The 22,465-nt window shown below is 43.2% G+C and overlaps 1 protein-coding gene across 1 annotated transcript; it reads left to right on the top strand.

Annotated features, from left to right (window-relative positions):
- Window positions 1–107: 107 nt before the first annotated feature.
- On the top strand, window positions 108–11,612 carry FBXO39 (F-box protein 39). Its single transcript, XM_001168177.6, has 4 exons — window positions 108–207; window positions 3,724–4,826; window positions 10,736–10,912; window positions 11,266–11,612. Exons 2-4 carry the CDS (start codon window positions 3,804–3,806, stop codon window positions 11,392–11,394), a joined length of 1,329 nt encoding a protein of 442 aa, XP_001168177.1. The 5' UTR covers window positions 108–207; window positions 3,724–3,803; the 3' UTR covers window positions 11,395–11,612.
- The last annotated feature ends 10,853 nt before the right edge of the window (window positions 11,613–22,465 follow it).

A 22,465-nucleotide genomic window follows, 5' to 3' on the forward strand; every position in this document is an offset into this window, starting at 1 on the left:
TCTCGCCCTCTGCACATGGGATCCACTGACCCGGCAACTGCAGGTTTGGGGCTCTGCGACCCGGGGGCAGGAACAGAGCCTTGCAGGCGGCAGCGCGTCACAAAGGCGGCCGGAGCTTGGCATTTAGCTTGGGCCAGAGCAAGGCGCAGGCAGACCCGGGGCGCCCATGGAGTTGGCGTCGGAGCAACAGCTGCGCGGGCGGAGCAGGTAGGCGCGCTCCAGTCCCTGCAGCCCGAGCGGGGTTCAGCGAATGGGTAACGGGAGAACGCGGGCCGGAGCAGGCTGGGGTGGCGGTGGGATGCCCCGAGGCCCGCGGCGGGGAGGCGGGCTGCTCTCATCACCCCCTCTGGGAAGCATCTTTGGCTGCAGGAGTTGCCAGGCCAACTCCCCTCCCGCGGTGGGTAGGACATCTTTAGATTTCCCTCCCTGGTTGGCAGCTTTGTGATGTGGTGGACCAACCCTGGGTTCGAATCCTATCTCCCCACTTACTACACGTTCTCCCTGGGAAACTTTATTCACCTTCCAACACCTCCGTTTCCGTATTTGTGAAATGGATGTGTTTGTATTACTATCTTCCTTGGCGGGACGTTGCAGAAGTACCTCGGCACCAACTTTCTTATTAATGGCAGCCAGCTCTTGTATAGCGTTTACTATGTGGCAGGCACTCACTGTTCCCGGTGCTTTCCAGGTATCAGCTCACTTAATCCTCCCAACACTAAAAGAAAGGCACTATTATTACCCCATATACAGATGTGAGGATTCACACACAAAGAAATTGACTTGCCTAAGGTCATCCGACTGTAATGGGCATAGCTAGGATCCAGCCCACTAAGCTACACTGCCTCTGATGGGGTCTCGGGGGGTAAGGGGAGGCTCCCAGTCATTAAATAGAATTTGGAGTCTCCTTGCAGCAACTCTTCCAGACACACATATTCTTCCAACCCCACCCTTACAGCACCAGTGTCTGATGACTTTTCCTGACCTACAACCTTGCTAGGCCAAAAGGTTTCATGGAGCTTCTATTTATTTATTTATTTTATTATACTTTAAGTTCTGGGATACATGTGCAGAACGTGCAGGTTTGTTACATAGGTATACATGTGCCATGGTGGTTTGCTGCACCCATCAACCTGTCATCTAGGTTTTAAGCCCCGCATGCATTAGGTATTTGTCCTAATGCTCTCCCTCCCCTTGCCCGCCACCCTCCGACAGGCCCCACTGTGTGATGTTCCTCTCCCTGTGTCCATGTGTTCTCATTGTTCAATTCCCACTTATGAGTGAGAACATGCGGTGTTTGATTTTCTGTTCCTGCGTTAGTTTGCTGAGAATGATGGTTTCCAGCTTCATCCATGTCCCTGCAAAGGACATGAACTCATTCTTTTTTATGGCTGCATAGTATTTCATGATGTATATGTGCCACATTTTCTTAATCCTGTCGATCATTGATGGGCATTTGGGTTGATTCCAAGTCTTTGCTTCATGGAGCTTTTAAATTGGTTTAATCTCTTCTGCAGCACCTTTTAGGAGCTTTGCTTGGTGGTGAGTGCTGTGGAGATCCCTAGCCTTGGGCAGTTTGCAAGTGATTGAAGAGACCTATTTCTTCATTTGTTAAATGTTTAAGTACCTTCTCAAAAGCAGAAGGAGGATGTCAAGGGGTGTGTGGGTCCCTTGGGAGAGAAAGGCAAGGACACAGATTATACAAAGAGGGGCACTGGCAAGAGGTAGCAGAAGGAGGCAAGCTAAATATGGACACAGCCATGCTGGGAACCACTAGGGTGCCATGTCATGGGCAGGGCGGGCTGCTGTTATATCCTTTATGGAAGTCTGTTCGGATGTGGAGGTGGGAAGGCCAGCTGGAGACAGGGGCCAAATCAGTGAGTGGGTGGTGAGAGAAAGTGATGGGGTAGTGAGGACAAAGCCTGGAGAAGGTCCCTAGGGAGGCCCACAGCTGTGCTTACTTGAGGATGCTCACTGCCACTGTGGTGTTGGTGGGAGCTGGAGGAGACTTGGGGTCCATCAAAGGAAAGAGGATGGGAGACAGGCAGGATACCTGCCATGGGTTCTATTCAGCTGCTAGACGCAATGGGTGAAATGTACACAGAGCCACAGGAATAAGTCCGACAAACAGTAAGTACACATTTGGCAAGCACACATACAGACAAAAAGACACACATCAAACACACTTGAACAGTTGCCTATGGTGGGGGCAATAGAATGGGACAGAGGGTTAAAATGGAACACATGAATAAATAAAACTAGAGAGGGGTCTTGCACAGACAAATAATGTCAGTCCTGAATTGGGAAATGTGATTCACTTGCCCCTACACCCTTGTGGCCCAAGAGGTGGGGACAGGAAAAAAAAGTACAGAAGAAAGAGTCAAAAAGCCCAAGTTCCAGTCTGGGGCCTGATACTAACTTGCTGTGAGACTATAGGTGAGTCCCTTCACCTCTCTGGCCTTCAGTGTTCATCTGAAAAGAAATCAATTCTCAGGTCTCTTTCCAGCACCACGATTTTATGAGCCATGATCAATAATCTTGGGTTTATCTGGTAAAGTAGTCAGTGAGAGCTTTAAGGAGTGGTAGGGCTTGAACTTTGAACAATGGGGGTTTGGGAGGGGCAAACAACATGAGGAGAGTTTTTAGGCAAATGAAACTTTGAAAGCAAAAAACTGTAAAAAGTTTAGCAGATGGCTATAAAATATCTATGGATGAGGCAGGCCTTCGCTCAGATCTCTGCTGGGACTCTCTAGTTGGGTCAGAAAATTTCCAGCCTTCCCCACCTCTTCCTTCAACAGTTACCAAATCGTGTCTTCTAAAGAACTTGCAAACACATCCCCATTCCCACCACAATGCCTGGACTCTGCTCTTGACCATCCTTCCTCTGTCCCCCAGGAGTGTCCTTTCCACACCTCAGAACTCACCACATGGCTTCCAGACATTTGACCCATCAACCTTCATGGCTCTCTGTGACCTCAGCTGGGGTTTTCCACCCTGTTCTGCTGTTACACCTCTTGAATTTTACACAACTGTCAGCAATGTAGCTAGATACAGGAAGGGGACAGGCCATGTCAGAATTCCAGAATCTTGGGGAAAGGGGAAGTGGGACTCTCTGGCCTCTAGGACATAATCTTTATCACATCACGCAGGACCCCTTGATCCAGCACTTCCCACTGCTCCCACGTGATCCAGTTCCTCCATTTCCAGCCCACTTAACAAGTTAAGTGCCAGGTGACCAAACCATTTTTAGTTCCCTGAATGGGAACACATCACATACATTCACAGTTCTGTGGCTTTGCACGTATTGTTCCCTCTGCCCAGAATGCATCAGTTCCTCCACCACTACCACTAGGCCCACCTGATCTGCCTTGAAAATCCTACTCACCCTTCAAAACCCAACTCAGACGTCGCCTCCTCTGAGCAGCCCTCTCTGCTTCCAACCACTGTATTTAGTCAAACAGAGTAAGTCACCCTGCATGTGTGCTACCCCACACTATGAGTCCGCCTGAACCTTCCTGCTCTCTCACAGGGTTATAATTGAGTACTGGTCTGTATCCCTGGATAGACTGTGAAATCCTTGCAGGTGTGGACTGTGTCATGAATGTATCATTGAACCACCCACACCTGGCACAGTGCCTAATGCACTTGGGACCACAGGGAAAGCTGGTTCATTTGAGTTTAATCTCTGTTTGACAGGTAATGGCTCTTCCTTTTTATTCCCCACAGAAAGCAAGTGATTGCTTTCCTTTCCTCATTTTTGGAAGCCCTGCCTAACGCACAGCTGCACTGTACATCCCGGTTCCTGGATGGACGAAGAAAGTGAACTGATCCAGCCCCAAGACCAGAGCTGCTGGGCCTTTCTGCCCGATTTGTGTCTGTGCCGTGTTTTCTGGTGGCTAGGAGACAGGGACAGGTCCAGGGCTGCTCTTGTCTGCAGAAAGTGGAACCAGATGATGTATTCTGCTGAGCTCTGGCGGTACAGAACCATCACCTTCAGCGGGAGACCTTCCAGGGTACATGCATCTGAAGTTGAGTCAGCTGTTTGGTATGTTAAGAAGTTTGGTCGTTATCTGGAGCACCTGGAGGTCAAATTCATGAATCCTTACAATGCTGTCTTGACCAAGAAGTTCCAGGTCACCATGCGGGGCCTCCTGTCTTGTCTGAGTAAGAGCAACAACCGTCTGAAATCTCTTTCCATCCAATACCTGGAGCTGGACCGCCTGGTATGGAGGAACAGCATCAGGAGCTCATTCATCAGCAGCTTGAGTTTCTTCTTAAAGAAGATGGGCAAACGCCTGGATTATCTCAACCTAAAAGGGGCCAGGCTGACCGTGGAGCAAGGCTGCCAAATTCTCGACTCCCTCAGCTACGTGAGGAATGAGAATGTGATCTCAGAGCTCAACATCGAGGACTATTTCAGCCATCACCTTGCTGTCTACAACAGCCCCCAGTTCAAAAAGACCATGTCCACATTCCACAATCTTGTGTCCCTGAACCTCAACTACAACTGTATCTCCGACGAGCTGCTTGAGAACTTGTGTGAGAATGCCAGCACCCTCCGGACCATCAACATCAAATGCCACGTTCATGACCCCCACGGACAGGTCATCTGGGGTATGTCCTGGGCCAAGCTGGCCAGGCAGGCCACCAATCTGAAGGTGAACTTCTTCTTTGAACGGATCATGAAGTACGAACGCTTGGCCCGAATCCTCTTGCAGGAGATCCCGATCAGGAGCATCAGTCTGAGAAGCTGCTATTTCAGTGATCCAGACTATTCAATGAGACCCACTCTGATAGATCTCCTGCCCACCTTCCGGCACACTCTGCAGGTAGGTAGGACTTGTGAGGAGTGACTGCTGTTCAGGTGACTGGCTTCCCCGGAAGAAAGCCCACTGCTGCCTGCTCTTGGCTGGGCTCCCAAATGTTCACTCAATCTCAAATTGAAGTTCTAGGAAATACCACCAACTAAGCCTCCTGCCCTCCTCCCAAGACCACAGTAGGCAACAGAAGCTGCTACTCACTTCCTACATGTGGTACAGACACAAGGAATTATCTGGTTAGCTGTCAGCCAGGGAAAGCCCCTAAGTCCCCACTCAGAGCTATGAAGCCTGAGCCAGGAGGTGCCTTGCAGGTGAATAGCGGCTGGGCTGCCTCTTCCTACTTTTCCACCAGGTCACAGCAGCATGCAGGAGACCCTGTGGCTCCTACGGTCAGATCTCAGTGGGGGATCTGTCTGGTTATAGCAGTGCCAGTGCCTGGTAATTGGGGAGATAGAATGGGGAGGACCAGGCCAGACAAAAAGTCAAATTTGATTTACACAACCGAAGAGCTCAGAGTTTCTGGGCTGTTCCCTAATCTAGTAGCTTTCTCACCTGTAAGATCAGGATCATTTTGTCTTTCCAAGGACCTCACAGTGGTTGTGACAACTGATATTAACAGGTTTATGTATCTCTACAAACATGGATGGACTCCAAGGTGCTAATACCTCATTAGGTACCCACATAAACCAAAGGTGGGGTACGGCAGACATCATCATGATCCTTGTGTGCTGCAGAAGAACTTGAGGTTCAATGACCAGCCCACAGTCACCCAGCCAGTCCACTGCAGGCCTGGGACGAGCACCTTGTATACTCCAAGTACACTGCCTCCAAATTCCAAGTTTTGCAACCTTGGATGAGATCACCATCATTCTCAAATCTCTTCCTCTAAGAACTACATGTCCAATGTCCCTTATCTAAAAAGTCCCCAAATTCCATTAACACCAGACCTGTCCTACAAGAAATGCTAAAGGGAGTTCTTCAATCTGAAAGAAAAAGGCATTAATGAGCAATAAGAAATCATCTGAAGGTACAAGACATATACTTACTATTACTTACTGGTAATAGTAAGTACATAGAAAAACACAGAATATTGTAACACTGGAATTGTGTGAGTAAACTACTCATATCTTACGTAGAAAGACAAACATATAAGCCGATCGAAAATAATAACAACAACAACTTTTCAAGACATAGACAGTACAGTAAGATACAAATAGAAATAACAAAAAGTTAAACAGTAGGGAGACAAAGTTAAGGTAAAAAGTTTTTATTAGTTTTAGTTTTTCTGTTTATTAGTTTGTTTATGCAATAGTGTTAAGTTGTCATCAGTTTAAAATAATGAGTTACAAGATATTGTTTGCAAGCTTCATGATAACCTCAAATCTAAAAACATACAACAGATAAAATAAAAAGCAAGACATGAAACATACCTCCAGAGAAAATCACCTTCCCTAAAAGGAACACAGGAAGGAAGAAAAGAAGGAAGAGAAGACCACAAAAAACCAGAAAACAAATAATGAAATGTCCCGAGTAAGTCCCTACTTAGTAATAACATTGAATACAAATGGACTAAACCCTCCAATCAAAAGACATAGGTGGCTGAACAGATTAAAAAGAAAGACTCAATTATCTGCTGCCTACAAATAACACATTTCACCTATAAAGACACACATAGACTGAAAATAAAGAGATGGGAAATGATATTTAATGCCTATGGAAACCAAAAAAGAGGAGGAGTAGCTATACTTATATCAGACAAAATAGATTTCAAGATAAAACCTATAAAAAGAGACAGAGTCATTATATAATAATAAAAGAGTCAATTCAGCAAGAGGATATAACAATTGTAAGTATATATGCAGTCAACACCAGAGCACCCAGACATATAAAGCAAATATTATTAGAGCTAAAGAGAGAGATAGACCCCTATATAATAACAGCTAGAGACTTCAACACCCCCCTTTCTGTATTGGGTAGATCTTCAAGACACAAAATCAACAAAGAAACAGCAGACTTAATCTGCATTATAGACCAAAAGGGCCTAAAGGATATTTACAGAAAATTTCATCCAATGGCTGAAGAATACACACTCTTCTCTTTAGCACATGGATCATTCACAAGAACAGGCCATATGTTAGGTCACAAAAAAGTCTTAAGACAGTCAAAAAATTGAAATTATAGCAAGCATCTTCTCTGACCACAACAGAATAAAACTAGAAATTAATAACGAGAAACTTTGGAAATTATATGAACACATGGAAATTAAACAATATGCTCCTGAATGACCAGTTGGTCATGAAGAGATTAAGAAGGAAATTGAAATATTTTTGAAACAAACAATATGCAGACACAGCTACCAAAACCTGTGGGATACAGTGAGCAATACTAAGAGGGAAGTTTATAGCTATAAGCGCCTACATCAAAAAAGAAGAAAAACTTCAAATAAACATTCTAATGACACACTTTAAAGGACTGAAAAAACCAAGAGCAAACCAATCCCATAATTGGTAGAAGAGAAGAAATAATAAAGATTGGAGCAGAAATGAGTGAAAGTGAAACAAATAATGCAAAAGATCAATGAAATAAAAGCTTTTTGAAAAATAAACAAAATTAACAAACCATTAGCAAAAATAAGAAAAAATGAGAGAAGACCCAAATAAATAAAATCAAGAGATGAAAAAGGAGACATTACAACCAATACCAGAGAAATCCAAAGGATAATTAGAGCCTATAACGAGCAACTATATGCCAATAAATTGGAAAACCCAGAAGACATGGATAAATTCCTAGACACGTACAAACTACCAAGATTGAACCATGAAGAAATCCAGAACCTGAACAGACCATTGACAAGTAACAAGATAGAAGCTGTAATAAAAAGTCCCCAAGCAAAGAAAAGCCCTTGAGCTGATGGCTGTACTGCTGAATTTTATCAATTTTATCAAACATTTACAGAAGAACTAATACCAATCCTACTCAAACCATTCCAGAAAAATAGAAGCAGAGGGAATAATTCTAAACTCATTCTACAAGGCTGGTATTACCCTGATACCAAAGCCAGATAAAGACACATCAAAAACAAGAAAACTATAGGTGAATATTCCTAATAAACATTGATGGAAAATTCCTCAACAAATTACTGGCAAACCAAATTCGACAACACATTACAAAGATCATTCATCCTGACCAAGTGGGATTTATCCCAGGGATGCAAGAATGGTTCAAAATATGCAAATAAATCAGTGTGACACCTCATAACAACAGAATGAAGAGCAAAAAGCATATGATTATTTTAATTAATGCTGTAAAAGCATTTGATAAAATTCAACATTCCTTCATGATTAAAACTCTCAAAAAACTGGGTATAGAAGGAGCATACCTCAATACAATAAAAGCCATATATGACAGACCCACAACTAGTATCATATTGAATGGGGAAAAACTGAAAGCCTTTTCTTTAAGATCCAGAACAGAACAAGGATGCCACTGTTACCACTGCCATTCAACATAGTACTGGAAGTCCTAGCTAGAGCAATCAGATGAGAGAAATAAAGGGCACCCAAATAGAAAATGAAGTCAAATAATTCTTGTTTGAAGATGATAGGATCTTATATTTGGAAAAACCTAAAGACTCCACCAAAAACAAAAACAAAAACAAAACTATCAGCTAAACAAATTCAGTAAAGTTGCAGGATACAAAATCAACATATAAAAATCAGTAGCATTTCTATATGCCAACAGTGAACAATCTGAAAAAGAAATCAAGAAAGTAATCCTGTTTATAATAGCTACAAATAAAATTAAATACCTAGGAATTAACCGAAGGAATGAAAGATCTCTACAATGAAAATTATAAAATATTGATGCAAGAAATTGAAAAGGACACAAAAAAATGGAAAGATATTCTATGTTCATGAGTTGGAAGAATCAATGTTGTCAAAATGTTTATACTATCGAAAGCCATCTACAGATTCAGTGCAATCCTATCCAAATACCAATGACATTCTTCACAGAAATAGAACAAAGAATCTTAAATTTATATATATATATGTGTGTGTATATATATGTGTGTGTGTGTGTATATATATATATATATATATATATGGAACCACAAAAGATGCAGAATAGCTAAAGCTGTCCTGACCAAAAAGAACAAAACTGTAGAAACTACATTACCTGACTTCAAATTATATTACAGAGCTATAGTCACTAAAACAGCATGAGACTGACATAAAAACAGATTTTAAGCCCCTTATATATTCTGGTTATTTATTAGTCCCATAAAGACCAATGGAACAGAATAGAGAACCCAGAAACCAATTCATTCATCTGTAGTGAACTCATGTTTGACAAAGATGCCAAAAACATACATTGGGAAAAGGACGATCTCCTCTTCAGTAAATGGTGCTAGGAAAACTGGATAGCCACATGCAGAAGAATGAAACTAGACCACTATCTCTTGCCATATATGAAAATCAAATCAAACTGGACTAAAGACTTCAATCTAAGACCTCAAACTATGAAACTGCTACAAGAAAACATTGGGGAAACTCTCCAGGGCATTGAACTGGGCAAAGATTTCTTGAGCAATACCCCACAAGCACAGGCAATCTAAGCAAACATAGACAAATGGGATCACATCAAGTTAAAAAGTTTCTGCGCAATGAAGGAAACAATCAACAAAGTGTAGAGACAACCCACAGGAAGAATGGGAGAAAATATCTGCAAGCTACCCATATCACAAGGGATTAATAAATAAACAGAATATACAGAGCTCAAACAACTCTATAGGAAAAAAAAATAGTAATCCAGTTAAAAAATAGGCAAAGGACCTGAACAGATATTTCTCAAAAGAAGACATATAAATGGCAAAATAGGTATATTAAAAGGTGCTCAACATCACTGATCATCAGAGAAACGCAAATCAAAACCACAATGAGATATTATCTCACCCCAGTTAAAACGATTTTTATTCAAAAGACAGGCAATAGCAAATGCTGGAAAGGATGTAGAGAAAAGGAAATTCTCATACACAGTTGGTGGGAATTTAAAGTAGTACAGCCACTGTAGAGAACAGTTTGGAGGTTCCTCAAAAAACTAAAAATAGAGCTTACATATGATCCAGCAATCCCACTGCTAGGTGTATACCCCAAAGAAAGAAAGTCAATATATCAAAGAGATGTCTGCACTCTCATGTTTATTGCAGCACTATTCACAATAGCCAATATTTGGAAGCAACCTAAGTGTCCATCAATGGATAAAGAAAATGTGGTACATGTACACAATGGAGTACTATTCAGTCACAAAAAGGAATGAGATTCTGTTGTTTGCAATAACATAGATGCAACTGAGGTTGTTATGTTAAGTGAAATATGCTAGGCACCGAAGGACAAACTTTGCATGTTCTCACTTATTTGTGGGAGCTAAAAATTAAAACAATTCAACTCATGGAGATAGAGAGTAGAAGGATGGTTACCAGAGGCTGGGAAGGGTAGTAGGGGGTGCAGAGGGAAGTGGGGATGGCTAATGGGTACAAAAAAAGTTAGAAAGAATGAACAAGATCTAGTATTTGATAGCACGACAGGGTGTCTATAGTCAATCATCATTTAATTGTACATTTTTAAAAAACTAAAAGAGTATAATTGGATTGTTTGTAACACAAAGGATAAATGCTTGAAGTCATGGATACTCTATTTACCCCATTGTGATTATTACACATTGTATGCCTGCATCAAAATATCCCATATACCCCATAAATATATGTACCTATGTACCACAAAAATTAAAAATTAAAATTAAAAGCCCCCAAGTCGTCATGGCTATCAGGCCCAGAGCCAGGTCGTGGAAATGTTACAGAACAACTCAGCCAGGCTCAGCATCTCTGCCCACACACATCTTCCCTTTTGGTGCTCTTCCAGAAATTAACTTGTGAATTCAACAACAACCATGAGTCACTCGACGACGAGCTGCACCTCCTCATCATATCCTGCAGGAAGTTGTTTTACTTCAAAATCTGGGCTTTCCTTGATGTTAGTTTTGTGGAGCGGATCCTGAAGAGTCAGAAAGAACGGCAGTGTGCCCTGCGTGTATTCAAGGTAAGACTTCCCCAGGCTGGTTCCACGGTGTAGAGTGGGGGCATCCAGCAGTGGTGCTTCTGCTCTGGAACGAAGGGCAGAATAAGGCAGTGGGGGACAATCATCTGTTCATTGAAAATCAGCAGTTTCAAAGAAGGGAATCTGGAGCTCTCTTTTCTAGTAGTTGGGTTTGGTCTTTTTCTGATTCTGCCAACATATTTTCCTGATTCAACAACTGTATGTGTAGATCATTTAAGTTGCTGTCAAGCCCTGAAAAGTGTAGTCACCGTGTGTGTGTGTGTGTGTGTGTGTGTGTGTGTGTGTGTGTGTGTGTGTGCATGCTCATATGTGGATGTATTTCTCTGTTGGCACAGGCAAGAATTTATACAAACAGATATGAGACGAATGAAGAGGACAAGACCCTGCAGGAAATTTACAGGAAGTACAGAAAGCTGATCGAATCAGAGCTTAGCTATTTTGTCATCGTTTACTCTGTGATGTAATGAGCGCTCTACAGATGAAGAAAGCTGGGAGCACTTTGAACTTGAAAATCATTTCTCTTGAACTACACTTGGGCACTGCCAGCCCTTTTGCTCCTCTCTCTCCCCCCCACTTTTTTTTTTTTGTCAGCTCCACGACAACATGACCAGCTCAGCAAAGGCTGAGAGTGCCCATGACCTGAAGGCTCCAGGTAGCTTTAAAGCGCTGTGTTTACCAGCTATCCCGGTGTCATTTCTCCTTTTGTCAGTTTTGCTTTTTGACACCCTCACTCATCCACAGAGCTAAAAACCCAAAGCCACTCAGAGTAGCTTCCTTTTTTTTTTTTTTTTTTGAGATGTGTTGACGAAAAGAGTCAAACTCTGTAAAATATTTTTAGAGATTTATTCTGAGCCAAATATGAGTGACCATGGCCTGTGATACAGCCCTCAGGAGGTCCTGAGAACATGTGCCCAAGGTGATTGGGGTACAGCTTGCTTTTATATATTTTAGGAGGCAAGAGACATCAATCAAATAGATTTAAGAAATATATTGGTTTGATTCAGAAAGGCGGGGCAACAAAGCAGGGGCTTCCAGGGTATAGGTAAATTTAAACATTTTCTGGTTGACAATTGGTTGAGTTTATCTGAAGACCTGGGATCAACAGAAAAGAAATGTTTGGGTTGAGATAAAGGATTGTGGAGACCAAGTTTTACTGCGCAAAGGAAGCTCTCAGATAGCAGACTTCAGAGAGAGCAGGTTGTAAAATGTTTCTTATTGGAATTAGAACGGTCCCTGGCTCTTAGTTGATTATCTCCTGGAACCGGAAAGGAAGGAAGGAAGGAAAACAAAGGGGAGAGGAGATTCTCTATAGAATATGGATTTTTCCCACAAGAGACTTTGCAGGGCAATTTCAAGGTATGGCAAGAAAATATATTTTGGGATAAAACATTTTGATTTTCTTCCTTGTTATGCCAGAGTCAGATTGGAAAGTCACTATATACAGGGTTAACTAAAACCCATCTAATTAGAATTTGTGGCTTGTAGGGCATGATTCCTCAGACCCCTTAGATAGGAATTTGGGCAAGATTTAAAAAAAAAAAAATCAGAGCTTAGTCCTCAGACAGAGTCTCATTCTGTTGCCCAGGCTAGAGTGCAGTGGTGCAATCTCGGCTCACTGCAACTTCTGCCTCTCAGGTTCAAGCAATTCTCCTGCCTCAGCCTCCAAGTAGCTGGGATTACAGGCATGCACCACCATGCCCAGATAATTTTTGTATTTTTTGTGGAGATAAGGTTTCACCACGTTGGCCAGGCTGGTCTCCAACTCCTGGCCTCAAATGATCCACCTGCCTTAGCCTCTCAAAGTGCTGGGATTACAGGCGTGAGCCACCGCACCCAGCCCCAGAATAGACTCTTACTAGAGGACCCTGATGCTTGCTAACCTGTGCACCTGAAAGGGTGTGTGTAACCATTAAGCAAATAGAATCACGTTTTCTACTGACCGACATTATCAGTTTAGAAATCCTTTGTATCCACTGACCTTCATGGGGGAGTCTCCTGACATTGACATTGTCATTGTCTGGGCCCAATCTCAGATGCATAGAAATCTCCAGCCTGCCCTTGGGTGAAGCAGGAAAAGCCCCACTTTTAGGAGGAGTCTGCTCAGAGCTGGAACTCCCTCCCACAGAAGGAACTCAGCCCCTGACTTAATGGCATCGTGGACTCGAATCTCCTTCCTCTGTTTTTCCTGTGTCTCCTTTATTTTTCCACAAATATGCTGAGACCGGGTCTGTGATGTTGAACATAGATGTGAATGGCCAAGTTTGCTGGCCCCAAACCTGGCTTTTGGAGCCAGGTGTCTGGATGAGTACTGGCCTGCCATGAACTTGTCTTGTGCCTTGGGGCAAGAATTTAACCTCCCTGAGTTTCAGCTTCTCTGTGTGTAAATGAAGAAAAAAATTAATTACATGCATTGCAACACACACACCTGGCCCATGTTGGCTTTTATCTTGTTTGAGATATGAAGGAACAGGCTCTAAGGAAGTTAACTTACCCCGAGTCATACAGCCAGTTTGTGGCAGAACTAATACCAAAGTCTCCAGATTTAGAACCCAAGACTCTTTCTTCCACCCAAACAACAAGATGAGAAGAACCCATTCCCTCTCCCTTCCTCCACCAGCTTGTCTCGACAGTTATTGAAGTGATCACTGGTTGAGTGTTTACATGCTAGACATAAATTCACCTAGTTTCATTTAATCCTCACACAGCTCTAGAAAGCAGAGACTACTGTTATCCCTCTTCTACAGGGACCCTGAAGGATTGGCAAGTCTAACCTTCCCCGGTCACACATTTAGGAAGTTCTGGAAGTGAGTGTCAAACCCAATCTAATTCCAGAGCTCTGCTCTTAATTCCTACGTATTATCCCCACAGCAAGAGGATTTGGGGTCTGTTGTACCATAATTCTATTAAGTGAAGAGCACGGTTGGAAGAGAGGATCGATGATAATAATAAATTCCTGAGCCCATGCCATAGACATTGTATTACTTCTGGTCCTTTGGGGGTTTTGTGCATGCAGTGGCATAGAGTTCTGTTTTTCAATAGATATAAATTAACAAAATCTCAGAACACTTTTAACAAGTGACATTTCAGATTTTGTTTGTCTTGCCTCTTGTGTGCTGTGCCCATATTTTTGCTTAGCTGAGGTTTTCAGAAGTGAGAAGTGTTGGTGACATTGTCAGACAAAGGATTTGCAACTGTTATAGACTCACCATCCACCACATGGCACTCACAGGTAGCATTTATTCACAAACAGACCTCAAGGACTCCAAAATACTGAAGATTTCCCATGGTATCCAGAGATGATGAGGGAACGAGGGTCTGTGCCAGCTTGAGCAACAGGCACCCGTCAGTATGGCTTGTTACTGACACATTAATCTCCATGGCAACAGAAAGCTATCCTTTCCTTAATTTTAACCATCCCAACAAATTCGAGAAATGCTAACTCCCTCCAATAAAGAGTTTGTGAACCTAATTGAGATTGTCCTTTTAAATGCCATTTATGATATATAGCAGGCAATGGGAAGTATTCTATAAATCACTTGTCTTCTTTAAGGATTTTAAGGAATATATGCCGGGGCTGACAGCCACAACTCACACAAGCCTCAAACCAAGCTACGCTGTGCTCCATAATGACTTTATTATGTAATTGGTATGAAGGTAAACACAGAAAGAAAAAGCTGGCTCAGGCTTTTTAGGTATTAATGAGACTTCAGTGTTTGGGGTACAACTAGGTCAATAGCATTCTGCTACTTCCATTTCTGGGCTAAACTAGATACTTTTCAAAGTCTCCATTCACAGCTTTAAGGTTTGTGCCTTCAAGACACACTTATTTTTTAGGGCTGTAGGCCAAATTGAAAGAAGCCAACCTGGCATCTTATAATGCTGACTGTAGGTTTGCATGTAGTAAACAGGGAGATGTTTCACTATTTCTTCTCTGTCCTATCAGCTTTTCTCAGCCCTTGAGGCAATGTACGTACCAGAAGACAGCAGAGGTTAGTCCATTTCTTTTCAAAGTCCAGCCAAAGATAAGCATCTTTTTTTTTCTGCATCAATCATCTGGTCATTTTTTTTTATTATACTTTAAGTTCTAGGGTACATGTGCACAACGTGCAGGTTTGTTACATATGTATACATGTGCCATGTTGGTGTGCTGCACCCATTAACTCATCATTTAGGATGGATTAAAGACTTAAATGTTAGACCTAAAACCATAAAAACCCTAGAAGAAAACCTAGGCAATACCATTCAGGACATAGGCATGGGCAAGGACTTCATGTCTAAAACACCAAAAGCAATGGCAACAAAAGCCAAAATTGACAAATGGGATCTAATTAAACTAAAGAGCTTCTGCACAGCAAAAGAAACTACCATCAGAGTGAATAGGCAACCTAAAGAACAGGAGAAAAATTTTGCAATCTACTCATCTGACAAAGGACTAATATCCAGAATCTACAAAGAACTCAAACAAATTTACAAGAAAAAAACAAACAACCCCACCAAAAAGTGGGCGAAGGATATGAAAAGATTAGCATCTTTAAGCCTCTGTCACACCACTGCACTCCAGCCTGAGCAACAGAGCGAGACCCCATCTCTACTACAAATAAACAATAGGCAAAACAAAAATAAGCCTCTACATTTCTTGACTTCTTCCTCCAATACTCTTTTGGAATTGCTTTTGGCAAAGTGTCATTGGGGGCTGCCTAATTGCCAAATCTACAGGATGCTTTTCCTTTCTTAGCTGACTCTCTGGAGCCTTCGACCTGCTGACCCAGTGCCTTAAAAAGTGGCACCCGTGACAGCCATGCTGTCCTGGCTTCCTCCAGCCCCTGGGATGTCTCGCTCAACCTGAGAGTGTTGGTGCTTCTCAGGGCTCAGCCCCTCCATGGCTTCTACCACCACCTGTCTGCAGATGTCTCCCAGCCCTCTTGCTATAGCCAGACCTCTCTCCACCCACGGGCTCCTCATAATTAGCGAGAGAGCTTGCCTCCTTTGCTCTCCCACCCTCACCCTTATTTTATTTTATTATTATTTTTTAAGACAAGAGTCTTGCTGTATTGCCCAGGCTGGAGTGCAGTGGCACTATCTCAGCTCACTGCAACCTCTACCTCCCAGCTTCAAGCGATTCTCTTGCCTCAGCCTCCTGAGTAGCTGAGATCAAGGCACCCGCCACCATGTCCGGCTAATTTTTCTGTTTTTAGTAGAGATGGGGTTTCACCATGTTAGCCAGGCTGGTCTCGAACTCCTGATCTCAAGTGATCCATCCACTTCAGCCTCCCAAAGTGCTAAGATTACAGGTGTGAGCCACCATGCCCGGCCTTCACCCTCATTTTAGAAGCCCTCCTTCTCCTACATTCCCTCTCAGCATTCCACTCACCCTGCTACTCAAGCCAGAAACCTGGGAGCCACCCTAGATCCCTCCCTGTCCCTCGCCCTGTATAACAAATCAGTCTCCAAGCCACTTAGCCCCTAGACATTTCTGGACTCTGTCCCTTCTTCACTATTTCTATATTCATGTCTTAACTCAGTCTCTCTTATGTCTACCTGGATTGCTGGGCCTCCTACATTGCCTTCAGGCCTCCAGGTCCAATCTCTGCCCAGCCTCCAGCCCTCAGCCCCATCGACACTTGCCTAAAAGCACCCTGCTCTTTCAAGCATCGGTTTCTTCCTTCCCATCTTCCTGGAATGTCCTTCCTACCTTTTTCCTCAGCTACTGAATTTCTGCTCATGTTCCATAGCAGGTGCTCACCCATTGGTAATGGCTGTTTCAGACAGGCTCATCGTCATCCTTCCTGTCTCAGTTTAGGCGGCTCCTCTTCCAGGAAGTTGTTCCTGATCCCCAAGGCTGTTCTCACAGCTATCATGGTTATTGTCGCTTCACCTCCCTCCCCACTACGCCTGCTACATGATAGGTGCTCAATAAATGTGGGATATATTGTTTTGAAATTTGTACTTTTCTGTGGTCCCAGCTACTCAGGAGGCTGAGGAAGGAGGATCACCTGAGCCTGGGGAGGTCGAGGCTGCAGTGAGCCCTGATCACGCTTCTGAACTCCAGATTGGGTGACAGAGCAAGATTCAGTCAAAAGAGAAAGAAAAAGAAAGAAAGAAAGAAAGAGAGAGAGAGAGAGAAAGAGAAAGAAAAAGAAGAAGAAGGAAGGAAGGGAGGGAGGGAGGGAAAGAAGAAAAGAAAGAAAGAGAGAGAGAAAGGAAGGAAAGAAAGAGAAAGAAAGAAAGAAAAGAAAAGAAAGAAAGAGGGAGAAAGGTAATTTGTACTTTTTATTTTTATTTTTTTCTTTTTTTGAGACAGTTTCACTCTGCTAGAACGCAGTGGCGTGATCTCAGCTCACTGCAACCTCTGCCTCCTGGGTTCAAGCGATTCTCTTGCTTCAGCCTAGCGAGTAGCTGGGATTACAGGAGCCACCACCACGCCTGGCTAATTTTTGTAATTTTAGCAGAAACGGGGTTTCACCATGTTGTCCAGGCTGGTCTCAAACTCCTGACATCAGGTGGTCCACCCACCTCAGCCTCCCAAAGTGCTGAGATTGCAGGCGTGAGCCACCGTGCCTGGACAAATTTGGACTTTTTAAAGCCCTGGTACTACTTTTCAATATTTACTCTTAGTTCACAGATGCTTTTTCCCAAAATATTGGAAACTAACTCATTTAAGAAGAAACTGGGTACCATTTAATGGGAACCCAGTACATCAGGCACTGTACATACCATAACTCATTTTATCTTCACAACATCCTGGCAAGAAGAATGTTCTTCATCTGATTTACAGACCAAGAAAAGGAAGATCAGATAAGTAACTTCCCTGAAGCCTCACAGCCACTTTGTGCAGAGCAGGAATTCGAATCTCACCCTCTCCTTTCACTGCCCCACACTCTCTGCTGTTGCAGAGGTGGTATCCTGGCAAGACGCTGACTCGGCCTTTCTAGGAAATGGTGATTTGGAACTTGACAATGATCTTTCAAAAACTTCAGTCTTAAATTAGGCAGTTACCTGCTGATCTGATACGTAGAAACCCCTGCCTAGAAAGGTGCCCTTGGGATGTATCTACACTTGCTAAGAGGAAGAAATTTCCCTGACATGCATTGGTCAATTGGAAACCCCAAGAATCTCACTAGCCTCCTCTATCCCAGGGCCTGGGATGGCAAAGTGCTACACCAGAAAAGGGCTATGTGGATCACAAGGACAGTGTAGGCCTCATGACTCTGAGATAACAGAACAGAGGCACAGAGAGGCTAAGCAACTTACCCTAGGTCACACAGTAAGAGGAAGAGTGAGCCAGGATTTGAACCCTCGTGTATCTGACATAAAGGCCAGCATCCCATCTATAAAATGGGGCTAGTAATCATACCAGCCTCTTCAGGTTTTTGTAAAGATTTGATGAGAAAATATACAAGAAGTCACTTTATGAACTGTGGATCACAGCTGAGTGTGACACGTCATCACTATTGTCGCCCATCAGTCAATTATCTGGGATAGCCTGAGGTCGTGTCATACCTACATAAGCCACAGAAAAATAGACTCATGAAAGAATCAGGGCTGGGCATGAATGAATGAGAAACTACATTTAAATGGAGCCCAGACTGCATGGGAACCAAAGTGGGGTTCTAATACCATTGGGTTGATTACCTATGGCAGAAACACCCCAAGCAAATATGTGACCAAATGCTAACATCACACCTAAATGTCTAAGCTGTTCTGTAATTTTGAACATTAATCTGTTTTCAGGGGATGATCCAGGGAAAAGAATAAATCAAGCCATTGCTGTGGTATTTGGACCAGTGGCCACTTGCCATTCACTTGGTGAGAACGAGGATGCAGATTTACTTTTCATGCTCTTAGGAGTATAAGTCTAGGATCTGGGTCCACTCTGAGGAATCTTTCCTCTCCACTCCCACTGGCTATTAGGAATCTTAGGAAGCAATAAGCTAGAAACTTGACTGTTTATACTTTCCTCATTTGTTTCAGTGGATTAAGGTACCTAATTGTTCCATAACACCCTACGGTTTCTAACTGGCTTTCATTTAACATTGACACCGTTAATGCCACCACGCAAGAATGAACTGTTTACTTGCCTGAGAAATTGCATGTGGGATTTAAAACTTTTTCTAATATTCATTTTTTCAACTGATGATCTCTCAGGAGTGTTTTCTGGTGGTGTTTGAGACAGTGACTGATGTTGGCATTTTCCCAGGGTGTGGAAGCCCCCAAGTTTAAAGCCCAGCTGACTCTGTGTGCCAGATCTTCACACAAGAAGGACCAGTGATATAAGGGGTTCTCCAATTATAAAATTAACAACTGGGAGGGATAAAAAATCGCACCACTAACTTTGGAGAATTAGCTGAGAAAAATTTTACGTAGAGGAAAAAAGACTTGGAAAATTGTCTTCTGAATTAAACATATTAGTCTTCTTCAGGTAGCAGCAAATAGAACAATTGATTGTGACCGAGTGCCTTTCTTTCTTTCTTTCTTTTTTTTTTTTTTTTTTTTTTTTTTTTTGAGACGGAGGTTTGCTCTTTGTTGCCCAGGCTGGAATGCAGTGGTATGATATCAGCTCACTGAAACCTCTGCCTCCTGGGTTCAAGCGATTCTCCTGTCTCAGCCTCCCAAGTAGCTGGGATTACAGGCACCCGCCACCACACCCAGATAATTTTTGTATTTTTTTTTTTAGTAGAGATGGTGTTTCACCATGTTGGCCAGGCTGGTCTTGAATTCCTGACCTTGGTGATCCACCCATCGTGGGCTCCCAAAGTGCTGGGATTACAGGCATGAGCCACCACACCAGGCCTCCAAGTACCTTTCTTATGGACCAAGTTCATTTCCAATATTTTAGCAGTGGTGTTAGGTAGACTGTATATGATGATTCTCCTAAATAAGGTTATTCTCTTTCTGTTAAATATGGTTTTCATTGATTTATGGATGTATCTGGAACTATTATTTTGGCAGGTTTTACAAGGCCTCAGAATCAGTTCGGATGCAGGAACTGTGTTTGACGTTTATGTCGAAGTTCTCATCAAAGCCCGGAAAATGTGGAGCCTCTTTTGCAAGAGTGGAGAGTGTTGCCTTTAAGCCAGATCTTAAACACCGTTAGCTCATTGTGAAAAACACAAGTGCCAGTGATTAACAAAGAATGTTTACTTAATTTACTTCAGATCTGGTCTCAGTTAAAGGTTAGCTCATCCTTATCAGGTGGCCACAGAAACTAGATCCCAGTAGCAGAGTGACCTTTGGAAGCTAGAATTCTAGTCAATGGACTTAAAGTGAGATCGTGGGAGCCACTTCTTCACTTCATTAAGCAGAGCTGAAAGACTTTCCTCTTTCCAGCTCCCTATTTTCCTTCCTTGGGCTATTTTCTGTAAGTCAGACTTGGTTTGCCTCAATACTACATATGCCCTGGAAAAATAAATTAACTACACGAGTCTGTTGACTGTATGGCCACCAGCCCTGCCCTGGTGTGTGTCCTTTGCAACACTAGTGTCTGAGGTGGAGCCCTCCATTCCTCGTGTTTTTCATCCACTCCCCCTTTCCTTCCTCTCCCCCGCCAGTAGAGGACTGTTTGCACAAGAGACCAATGGGTTAGCCAGCAGGTCTAAGCAGCTGCAAGGATAGGTCTCTCTTTTGCCTGGGGGGAGAGAGATACCAGCTTGACTCGTGATCAGGTACTTTATTCCTTATGATAGGGAGCTCAGAATCCAGCATCCGTGTTCCTATTAATTTCTTGTTAGTTTTGTAGCTTTGGATATCTGCACTTGTCAACAGTAGGCTGTAAGAATATTTATTGGAAACCACAAAAATCTCACTAGCCTCCTCTATCCCGGAGCCTGGGATGGCAAAGTGCTACACCAGAAAAGGGCTATGTGGATCACAAGGACAGTGTAGGCCTCATGACTCTGAGACAACAGAACAGAGGCACAGAGAGGCTAAGCAACTTACCCTAGGTCACACAGTAAGAGGAAGAGTGAGCCAGGATTTGAACCTTGGTGTGTCTGACATAAAGGCCAGCATCCCATCTATAAAATGGAGCTAGTAATCATACCAGCCTCTTCAGGTTTTTGTAAAGATTTGATGAGAAAATATACAAGAAGTCACTTTATGAACTGTGGATCACAGCCGAGTGTGACAGGTCATCACTATTGTTGCCCATCAGTCAATTATCTGGGATGGCCTGAGGTTGTGTCATACCTACATAAGCCACAGAAAAATGGACTCATGAAAGAATCAGTGCTGGGCATGAATGAATGAGAAACTACGTTTAAATGGAGCCCAGACTGAACGGGAACCAAAGGTGGGTTCTAATGCCATTACTCATTACTGTTACCCAAATATGATCCCGCTCCCCTGGGAGGGTGGCTCTGACCTTGTCACTCCCAAGCCTGGCACCCCCAGAGCATGCTGGAGTGGTGGTGGAGGGCAAAGATGACAAGACATGGACTCTCTGGGTTAGGGTGAGTGGCAGGCAACAGAATCCACAGAACAGAGAAGTACCTAGATTGGGTACTCTGGGAGAAAAACAACCTTCCGGAGATTTTCCCAGTGTGCCAAATCCTGTGCTACCCGAGAGAATTCCCACTCATCACTGCCAAATGAACCACGGAAGAGATAGAAACTTTGCTCCTGTGTTTCTTTTAATTATGTGGATTACAGACACGTTCAACTTTGGTTCTATGTTAAGAAAATTCAAGTTTAAATGACTCCCAATTTAAGTGATGGTATTTAAAAATAAATTTTGTGTTATCTAGGACGAAAGTTGTACTTTATCTTAAAAAGATATCTGGCTTGGATGGGTCAGAGGGGTACAGAACAGGGTGGCCTTCATCAGTAGCTACAAAGGCTTTTGCAACCGTGGGCTAATTGCAAATGTCCTTCATGAAACACAGGCTAAGACCAGATTTCATTTGTGAAACACATTGATACCCAATAAGACCTAGGAATTGCATGAGCAGATTTACTAACAAAACATTGCTTTCTTGAAATCTTAGATGTTTCCGCATTTTATGTCTACATGTTGAGAAATGGCCTCAACCATAATCAAAATCACATTTCCCTTAAAAGCAGCATGTTCCAGACACTGTGTTGAGAGTCTTCCACACGTTATCTCGCCGATCTAGGCTTTATTAGTCTTATTTACAGATTAGGCAACTGAAGCTCGGGGCAGTTGAGTAACTTGGCGGGGATCACATCACAGGTAGAGCGTGGAGCTGATCCACCAGCTGATCTGAATCACATCTCCCTGCAGAGCCTGGGATCTGAATCCACCACTGAGGCTGGCTGCCTCTGAGAGCTGTATTCACAAGGAAGGATTTTGCCCAGTGTCTTCACACCCTGCCGGCCACATCCTCTGGGACAGACCTCAAAACCCTGCTAAGTTAGCAGAAACTCTGAGGTCTGCCCAGTGAGCTGGGAAGGCTTATTTGGACTCTTCCGAGCCAGAGCAGAAGAGCACCCAGAGGCTTCCCAGTGAGCAGAGAGGGGCCTCCCTCCTTGATTGAGGCATGGGAAGGGCTGTGTGTTTGCTGAGCACTCTGAGAGGAG

The sequence above is a fragment of the Pan troglodytes genome, chromosome 19 (assembly GCF_028858775.2).
Source record: "Pan troglodytes isolate AG18354 chromosome 19, NHGRI_mPanTro3-v2.0_pri, whole genome shotgun sequence".
Taxonomy (NCBI): Eukaryota; Metazoa; Chordata; class Mammalia; order Primates; family Hominidae; genus Pan; species Pan troglodytes.